The following is a 9,989-nucleotide window of genomic DNA, read 5'->3' as shown; positions in this document are numbered from 1 at the left end:
GGTCTCTCTCGAGATTATATAGCTTCCAGGTGGAGTTGGGATTATACAAGACATCACAGTTGCATGTGACAGGCTGACCGGACTTGTAGGACTTTTCCTGCTCTTCATTTATCACATGTTTGTGTATATAACATTCTTACATTGCAGTTGAGCAGTTAATCTACTTCCGGCATCCCATTTTAAAATAATGGATACAGAAATATCATGCAAATCACATTAAACATTCATCGACTTAACATGAGCAACAGGAATTTCTAGGTTTGTATTTGCTGGATGCAAATGTACTGAGAGATGATATAGGTTGGTTCTGATTAATGGGTCATTGGGGAAAGAGCAGAAAAGTGAATCTTGGTTCAGTTTATAACTGAGCCATATCAACCAGGATGTGTTTTCCTAGGGGTTTGTCGGAGAATTTTCCTTGTAGGTAAACTATCTTTCCACGAACAATAGTAGCAAAAACCTTTCCTTGCAGTCTGCATCCAAGATATGGTGTCAACTGGAAAGGAAACAAAAGTGGTGTCATTTCTTTTCAAATGCACTTTTTTGGATAATTTTCTCAGGGTGAGGGATTTCTATGCTTGTAAATTAAACTCTTTCCAATTTTTGGTATGCGGAGACAGCTTACGAGCTAGGAATTGGAGCATATAATCTTAAGAGGGCTTGACAGGGTAGAGGTTGAGTGGCTATTTTCCTGGTTGAAAGGTCTAGAACTAGGGATCCTAGTCTCAGAATAAGACAGCAGCCCTTTAGGACTGAGATGAAGAGCAATTTCTTTACTCACAGGGTTGTGCATCTTTGGAATCCTCTATCTGAGGATTGTGGATGCTCAGTCATTGAGTATATTCAAGATTGAGTTTGAGAATTTTGAACACTAAGGGAATTGAGGGATAGGGTAAGAATGTGAAGTTGAGGTAGATGACCGTTATGATCTTATTAAATAACGAAGCAGGCTTGAGTGGCTGTTTGACCTCCTCCTGTATTATGTACAGCCATAGTCAGAGGCTGAGTACTTTTACTCTACCCAATAATATGGCTTAACCTCAATCTCATAAGCATCCCTTAATGTACCAGTGTGACATTCCTGACAGCATAGAATAAAGCTTAGTTTTGTACCCACTGAAAACTGAACTTCAACTTGCCATATGCGACCCTTGCAACCAGCAGAGGAGAATATTATTCCACCAGTTAGGGCTGCATTTGAACCTAGAAATCTGTGGTGAAAGGGCCAGTACTAAATTTTCTGTGCCAAGTAGTCCCATGCTTATTGTCTTATTTCTGTGTTTCAGTTAAAGTGGGAGAAGTGGGGTTTGGTTGTGTTTTATTTTTGTATTTAAGCTATTTTCTGTTAACCATCCGTGAGTGAGAATGCCCAAGTGCAAAAAGTGCTCCTAATCTTCCTCCAGCGCTTTGTTGAAAACACCTAATGGAGAACAGCGATGAGCAGCCTGGGAGTCGAATTCATTCTGATGAGGTTCCCATTTCTGTAGATGATGGAAGGATGAGGCCTAGCTTCTACTCAGCAACACCTCACAGTAGGTGTTGTAGGAATGTGTAATACCCCTGTTGTTATTTGGGATCAGCAGCCTGTGTCTGAGTGTTTCCTTTGATTTTTTAAAATCGTTTAGATTGTCATGGCATCTGTCTCACATTCAATAGCCCAACTAGTACAATCCTATGACTGTCATACATTCAACATCGCAGCCAGTGCCAGTCCTGGGACAATCTGTCTCTGTTGTCTCCTCTGCTGAGTTTCAGACCCGCCTTCCCATCAGTGCTTGGATGATGTCTATCACACTGCACCAATCTCATCAGTTCTCTGAATAGCTATTGATGGAATTACTCATTTCTCCATGTGGAGAGGAGGTGGAGGGAGTGTTGAGGCAATAACTTAGTATACAGTGCTGATAGAGAATTGTCTGACCCTAAAGCCATTGTGTCCTCCAGCTAGAGAAATTCAATGGGAGAAAAGCTAACAGATTGCGACCAGGACACTTACTTTATTTTTGTGATGAATTAAGGTCTCTCTCACCTGCAAACAACAATATTCAGTTACTGAGCTTATAGTCAGACAGGGAAACAATCTTGGTGGTGAAGTTGATAACATGTTAGTAACCTACCTCAAACTCTACATCAGGATTCCATATCACAAGATCAGCATCCTTACCAGGAACGAGAGACCCTTTCCTGTTCTCAATACCACATAACTTGGCTGTGTTTTTACACATCAGGTTCACTGTGTCCTGTAGAGTGAATCCTCGCTGTCGGGCAGAGGTCCAGAACAGAGGAAGACCTTTTAAAAGAACAACATTTTAGAGACAGTGAGGGTGACAACAGCCATTGGCCATACCAATACTTGGACAGTAGGCAATGCTTGATCTTCCAAGTTCTAACTGCCAACACATTTTCAGCTGTATACCTTGAGGATAGCTAATGCCTTACCATCAACAAAGCCTGACAGTGGTAAATGGCTCCTGAACAACAATGAAGAATAGACTGCCCTATTACACTATTTAGTACCACCTAAGTAGGTTCTATATTAGTTTAGCTATAGAATTGGGAGGTGGCCTAAAAGGTGTATGATCATAGTCTCTATGCTAATAGTACATGGTCTTTGACTATATGCCAATGACAATGAGCATACAGCATTTGTTTATGTTGACAGTAAATTGCCTACATGCTAACCATGCAGCCTATTTCTTATTAGTACATGGTCTATGTGTTAACAGTAGGAAGAATTTGTTAGGAAGAATTTGCCCCGATAAAGGACCTTTTACATGCCCAGGATGTGCCATTGTTCACAACCAATTAATTACTTATGAAGTATAGTCACTGTTATATTGTCAAGCATGGATACATTTGGGCCAAAATTCCACATACAACAATAAGATAAATGATCAGTTAAGTTGTTTTGGTGGTGTTGGTTCAGAGATAAATGTCAGACAGGACATTAGATTGGATAGACAAAGTCAAAAAACAACACTCAACAATTCTTCTGCATTGAGGCATTAGGCTAGATTATGTGCTCAGAGTGGAATTTGAACTCACAACCTTCTGCCACAGAGGCAAGAGATTTACCAACTGAACCAATTGCTCAGCCAATCTAATGACAGTAGGTTGTCCATATACCAACAGTGCATGTGTTACCTGTGTTAACTGTTTGAATTTGGCTGACACAATCTGACTCACCAAATTGCAGAGAAGAAATCCCTCCCCATGCCTTAAGGAAGTCTCCAGATTGTAGCAGTTTGAGGTCCGCAGTGCATGGAGAATGATCAGAGACCACCATGTCTATCTTTCCAGCTTTCAGTGCAGACCACAGCTGTTCCTGTGTGGGGACAGACAGTGACTGATAAGCATCCAAATCAATTTGTAGGCCAAAATAGACTATGACACTATAGATCAAGGGTAACATAACATTATCTAGTGTCTTATAACATCAAGACATCTCAAGGGGGTTCACACAAATTATTTTTGGAGTGTAGTGACTACTGTTACATAGGCAAACAAGGTATGAACAATGAAAAGTGGGTATCTTGGTTAGTGCTCTGTTGGGCTATTTTCTGCTCAGTAACATTTTTTTAATTCATTCATGGGAATGTGAACTTCGCTGGCTGGGTCAGCACTTATTGCCGATCCCTAGCTGCCCTTGAGAAGCTGGTGGTGAGCTGCCTTCTTGAACTGCTGCAGTCCATGTGCTGTAGGTACACCCGCAGTACAGTTAGGAAGGGAGTTCCAGGATTTTGACCCAGCGACAGTGAAGGAACGGTGATATATTTCCCAAGTCAGGATGGTGAGTGGCTTGGAGGGGACCTTCCAGGTGGTGGTGTTCCCATCTATCTGCTGCCCTTGTCCTTCTAGATGGTAGTGGTTGTGGGTTTGGAAAATGCTGTCGAAGGAGCCTTGGTTAATTCCTAGTAACAGCAGGCTTAAACTTTGGAATGAAAATGAATATGGACAAAACCAAAGTGATGCATACCTAAAAATCACCAAGAAATATTAATATATTCATGGAAGGACTAGAAGAGGTGCAAGAATTCAAGTATTTAGGGAGCATAATATCTGCAGATGGAAGATACAATAAAGAAATAAGAACAAGGATAGTGATGGGAAAGGCCTTATTTGATAAAAAAAAAGAGATGGTTACTAACTGGAAAGCTGAACAAACAACTGAAAAAATGACTTATATAAAGATTTTGATTTGGAGTGTTGTTTTATATGAAAGTGAGACTTGGACCTTACAGGAGGAGGAGTTTAACTTGCTAAATAGCTTTGAAGTGCAGGATTGGAGGAGAATGGAAAGGATCGGCTGGACAGAAAAAGTAACAAATGGTGAGTGCTGTGGAGAGTGAAAGGGCAAAGAAATGCATTGAACATAACTAGGACAAGGCAAAGAAACTGAGTAGGACACATTCTAAGAGGAAACGGACTTGTAAAAGACGTTATGGAGGGAAGATTTCAAGGAAAAAGAGGAAGAAGAGAATGTTGGATGACTTGAAAATTGAAGGAAGTTATTGACAAATGAAAGAATAGCACAGGATAGAGAGCTATGGAAAGACTACTATATTTTATTTTATTCATTCACAGGTATGCGGGCTTCGCTAGTTGCCCTAGAGAAGGTGATGGTGAGCTGCCTTCTTGAACCGCTGCTGTCCATGTGATATAGGCACATCCACAATGTTGTTAGGAAGGGAGTTCCAGGATTTTGACCCAATGACAGTGAAGGAGCAGTGATATGTTTCCAAGTCAGGATGGTGAGTAACTTGGAGGGGAACTTCCAGATGGTGGTGTTCTCATCTATCTGCTGTCCCTGTTCTTCTATGTGGTAGTGGTAGTGGTCGTGGGTTTGGAAGGTGCTGTCTAAGGAATTCTTGCAGTGCATCTTGTAGATGGTACACACTGCTGCTACTGTGCATTGGTTGTGGAGGGAGTGAATGTTTGTGCATGTGGTGCCAATCAAGCGGGCTGCATTGTCCTGGACAGTGTCCAGCCTCTTCAGTGTTGTGGGAACTGCACTCATCCATCGCACTCCTGATTTATACCTTGTAGATGGTAGACAGGCTTTGGGGAGTCAGGAGGTGAGTTACTTTTTGCATGATTCCTAACCTCTGACCTGCTGTTGTAGCCACAGTATTTATGTGGCTAGTCCAGTTCAATTTCTGGTCAATGGTAACCCCCAGGATGTTGATAGTGGGGTATTCAGTGATGGTAATGCCATTGAACGTCAAAGGGCGATGGTTGGATTCTCTTTTGTTGGAGATGCTCATTGTCTGACACTTGTGTGACATGAATGCTACTTGCCACTTGTCAGGCCAAGCCTGGATATTGTCCTGGTCTTGCTGCATTTGTACATGGACTGCTTCAGTATCTGAGGAGTCGTAAATGGTGCTGAACATTGTGCAATCATCAGCAAACATCCCACTTCTGACCTTATGATGGAAGGAAGGTCATTGACGAAACAGCTGTTGATGGTTGGGCCTTGGACACTACCCTGAGGAACTCCTACAGTGAGGTCCTGGAACTGAGATGACTAACCTCCAACAACCATAACCATCTTCCTTTGTGTTCAATATGACTTCAAATAGCGGAGAGTTTGCCCCGAGTCCCATTGACTCCAGTTTTGCTAGGCCCCTTGATAACACACTTGGTCAAATTCTTCCTTGATGTCGAGGGCAGTCTCTCTCACCTCACCTCGGGAGTTCAGCTTTTTTGTCCATGTTTGAACCAAGGCTGTATTGAGGTCAGGAGCTGAATGGCTCTGGCAGAACCCAAACTGGGCATCAGTGAGCAGGTTAATGCTAAGCAAATGCCGCTTGTTAACAGTGTTAGTATCGCCTTCCATTACTTTACCGATGATGGAGAGTAGACTAATGACGCGGTAATTGGCTGGGTTGGATTTGTCCTGTATTTTGTGTACAGCACATACCTGGGCAATTTTCCACATAGCCGGCTAGATGCCAGTGTTATAACTGTACTGGAACAGCTGGGCTAGGGGTGCAGCAAGTCCTGGAGCACAAGGCTTCAATACAATTGCTGAAATATTGTCAGGGCCCATAGCCTTTGCAGTATCCAGTGCTTTCAGCCGTTTCTTGATGTCATGTGGATTGAATCAAATTGGCTGAAGATTGGCATCTGTGATGCTGGGGACCTCCGGAGGAGGCCGAGATGGATCATCCACACGGCACTTCTGACTGAAGATTGTTGCGAATGCTTCAGCCTTATCTTTTGCACTGCTGTGCTGGGCTCCTGAGGTTATAGATTGTGTTCGAGTATAATTCTGCTGTTGCTGTTGGCCCACAGCGCCTCTTGGATGCCCAGTCTTGAGTTGCTAGATCTGTTCAAAATCTATCCCATTCAACACAGCGGGACTTCATTTCCACATCGATTGAGGTAGTCACTCCTACCGATATTGTCATGACCAGATGCATCTGCAGCAGATACGTTGGTGAGGATGAGGTCAAGTATGTTTTTCCCTCTTGTTGGTTCCCTCACTACCTGCCGCAGACCCACTCTAGCAGCTATGTTACTTAGGGCTCGAGCAGCTCGCTCAGTAGTCGTGCTACCGAGCCACACTTGGTGATGAGCATTGAAGTCCCCCACCCAGAGTACATTCTGTGCCCTTGCTACCCGCAGTGCTTCCTCCAAGTGATGTTCAACATGGAGGAGCACTGATTCATCAGCTGAGGGAGGGCGGTATGTAGTAATCAGCAGGATGGTTCCTTGACCATGTTTGACCTGATGCCATTAGACTTCATGGGGTCCGGAGTCAATGTTGAGGACTCCCAGGGCAACTCCCTCCTGACTGTATACCACTGTGCCGCCACCTCTGCTGGGTCTGTCCTGCCAGTGGGACAGGACATACCCAGCAATGGTGATGGTGGTGCCTGGGACATTATCAGTTAGGTATGATTCTGTGAGGATGACTATGTCAGGCTGTTGCTTGACTAGTCTGTGAGACAGCTCTCCCAATTTTGACACTCGCCCCCAGATGTTTGTAAGAAGGACTTTGCAGGATTGACAGGGCCGAGTTTGCTGTTGTTGTTTCCAGGGCCAAGGTCGATGCCAGGTGGTTCATCCGGTTTCATTCCTTTTTTGTGACTTTGTAGCGGTTTGTTACAACTGAGTGGATTGCTAGGCAATTTCAGAGTCAACCACATTGCTGTGGGTCTGGAGTCACATGTAGGTCAGACCAGGTAAGGACGACAGATTTCCTTCCTGAAAGGACGTTAGTGAACCAGATGGGTTTTTAAAACAATTGACAGTTGTTTCATCATTAGTCTTTTAATTCCAGATTTTTATTGCATTCAAATTCCACCATCTGCTGCGACAGGATTTGAACCCGGGTTTCCTGAGCAATATCCTGGGTCTCTAGATTACTAGTTCAACAATACTACTATGCCATCGGTGTCCCCCAAGCCAAGGATGTGCTTTCTGGCAGAGCACACATGATGATGCTGTATCTTGTTCTTCATTGAGCCCTTTTATCAGTTCCACCATTTGACTTTTTCGGTTCCAGTGACATTAATCATCATCAGAAGGAAAATCTGGGTTTTCAAACCCTGCAGATTGTAGGAATATAAGAAATAGAAGCAAACGCAGGCCATGTGGCCCCTTGAACATGTTCCGTCATTGTATATGCTGATCTTCTATCTGAGCTCTACTTTCCCACCCGACACAATCTCCCTTGACTTCCTTAGTGCCCAAAAATCTAATGATCAATCTAAGCTGGCCATTGACTGAGTCCCTCCCCATCTATTCAAGAGATTCACAAACCTTTGAGTGAAGAAATTTCATCTCAGCCTGAAACAGCCAACTCCTTATCCTGAGACTGTGTCCCTAGTTCAAGACTCTCCAGCCAGGGGAAGATGCCTCTCAGCATTTTAGAGGTGATTTACCTCCATTATGGGGGTTGTGGAACATGATCAAGAATGAAAACTAGGACTTGGTCTGACCTTGAGGCTAAAGATAATCAGTGCAACCAACGTCTGAGATGGAGGAGGGTCTAGCGCTACAGGACATGACTTCAGCAACCAGGGCCTAGTAATTCCCCCTTAACGCCCCCCCCCAACTTTCAGTGCTATCGCTCCCAGCTGGTGGGAATCAGGTATTGTAGCAGTTGCGATTGGTGGGAATCAGTTACAAAAGCAGCTCCCTATTCGTGGGAATCAGGTACAGTAGCTGCTTCTATTGGTTGGAATCAGGTATTGCTGCAGCCCCCTTGTGGTGGGAATCAGATACAGCAATTGCTTCTGGCATGTGAATCTGGTACTGCTGTAATTCCTATTGGTGGGAATCAGGTACTGCTGATGCCCCCTAATTGTGGGAATCTAGTACAGCCACAGCACCCGATTGTGGGAACCAGGTACAACAGCTGCTCCTTCTTAGCAGAAATCAGGTACTGCAACAGGTCCCTGTTGATGGGAATCGGGTACAGCAGCAGCCCCCAATTGGTGGGAATCAGTTATTGCTGCGTTGTACAAAAGGGTCACATATTCTCCCCTGGGACTGGGTGTTGTGGTGATGTCCAGCAATAGATTAGCATGCCTGAACTAATAAGTACATCCATCCAACTCCCCTAATAATCGCAAAGACAGAGGGGACCATTAATGCTGAATTTCAGCATGCACATAGATGTATTGATTTGTGGACCACCAAGTCACATTGCCCAGGCTAATAGTATCACCCATCTTCCACTGCAAAAAAGATCCAACCCTGCCTGCCCTCAGTGACCAGATTAGCAGAAAACATGCAAGAAGCAACACTGGATCTCCCCTTTCTCTAGTCCAATCAGAATACTGCTGGTTTGATCCAGAAGTTCGAAGGGGAGGCTGAGCAAGGTAAGCACTTCTACACTTTGAGAATGGGTTATAATAGGATACAATACATTAAGACTGGATTTCAGGACAGAGAGAATCCAGACAAGACAAGGTATTTGAAACTTACAGGGGGAGAGTTCAGAGGAGCTACAGATAAACACAGACAGAAAAGGTTGCTACTAAGAGAGATGTTGGAAGTTAGATTTAAGCTGGAGATCACCTATCAGGTCAAAAACTCACTCTTATAGACTTACTGGAATGTGTTAAAAGCCACTCCTATATGGGAACAGCCTACAAGTTCTGTTTGAACTCAAATGAGTTGAGAGATGTACAGAAAAGTCAAGGTGATGTCAGCAGACACCATGTTTAATAGATGCTGATGCAAATCATCAATTCACAATTCGGATATTTGAAACTTTGGAAAAACATTCAGGTTGAAAAGAGAATCTTTCTATCAGGGCCCAATTTGGGCTGAGAGAGTTTGGCAATCAAGAGACCTTCCAGGATATTGTGGTTTGAATGACATATCATCCTCATTCTAAAATCAATTTAAAACTGGACTAATTAATAAAATGTTGAATCCATACCTGATTGTTTCTTGTCCTAATCGGAGGGCAGCACTTATACTGTGTGGCACCATCTGGTATATCTTCAGCAGCCAGTGAGAGGTAATGGTGAGTGGTCTCGACTGTCAGCATAGCCCCTGCTTTACGGGCTTCATTTATGATGGGTAAAGCTTCCGCAGTGGAAAGATGGACAATGTGACAGCGAACTCTGGAACAGAGAAGAGAAGAAAGTAAGTGTGACTTGACTACTACTACTGGACAACTGGACTATCCATCCAATGATGAACGAAATGAGCTCTGAAATGTATGGTCCATTTGTGACCTTTTGGATAGTTAAGAACTGACACTGACTGTTCAAAGAGCTCTGGGTGCTGAGGTGCATTCAGATGGAGTGGAGGATGCCTCTCTCTTTCACAGGGAATTGGATGATGGCTGTGTTTTAAGAAAGTGCTCAACACCAGAATTCAAATGCAGTGAGGATGATACAGTCAGGGCCATCTCTAACTTAAACCTGGATATTACTTCAAGTCTGGCAATGAGTTGGAGAAGTAGTATTGAAATCCCATAGCCCAGGATGTTCTTCAGCAAACTCTGTGTGTTTAAACTTCCT

General features: G+C 43.6%; 1 protein-coding gene across 1 annotated transcript in view; it reads right to left on the bottom strand.

The window, feature by feature from the left end:
- Positions 1-358: 358 nt before the first annotated feature.
- The window catches only part of zgc:103559, a 32,845-nt gene continuing 23,214 nt past the window's right edge, over positions 359-9,989 (bottom strand). The window contains exons 7-11 of the mRNA XM_041205704.1: positions 9,401-9,587; positions 3,187-3,325; positions 2,118-2,290; positions 1,997-2,029; positions 359-496 (exon numbers count right to left, since the gene is read on the bottom strand). Of these exons, the coding sequence (XP_041061638.1) occupies positions 359-496; positions 1,997-2,029; positions 2,118-2,290; positions 3,187-3,325; positions 9,401-9,587 (670 nt within the window). The remainder of the gene's footprint in view (positions 497-1,996; positions 2,030-2,117; positions 2,291-3,186; positions 3,326-9,400; positions 9,588-9,989) is intronic.

The sequence above is a fragment of the Carcharodon carcharias genome, chromosome 2, assembly GCF_017639515.1.
Source record: "Carcharodon carcharias isolate sCarCar2 chromosome 2, sCarCar2.pri, whole genome shotgun sequence".
Classification (NCBI taxonomy): domain Eukaryota; kingdom Metazoa; phylum Chordata; class Chondrichthyes; order Lamniformes; family Lamnidae; genus Carcharodon; species Carcharodon carcharias.
This window is presented reverse-complemented; position numbering and strand designations above follow the sequence as displayed.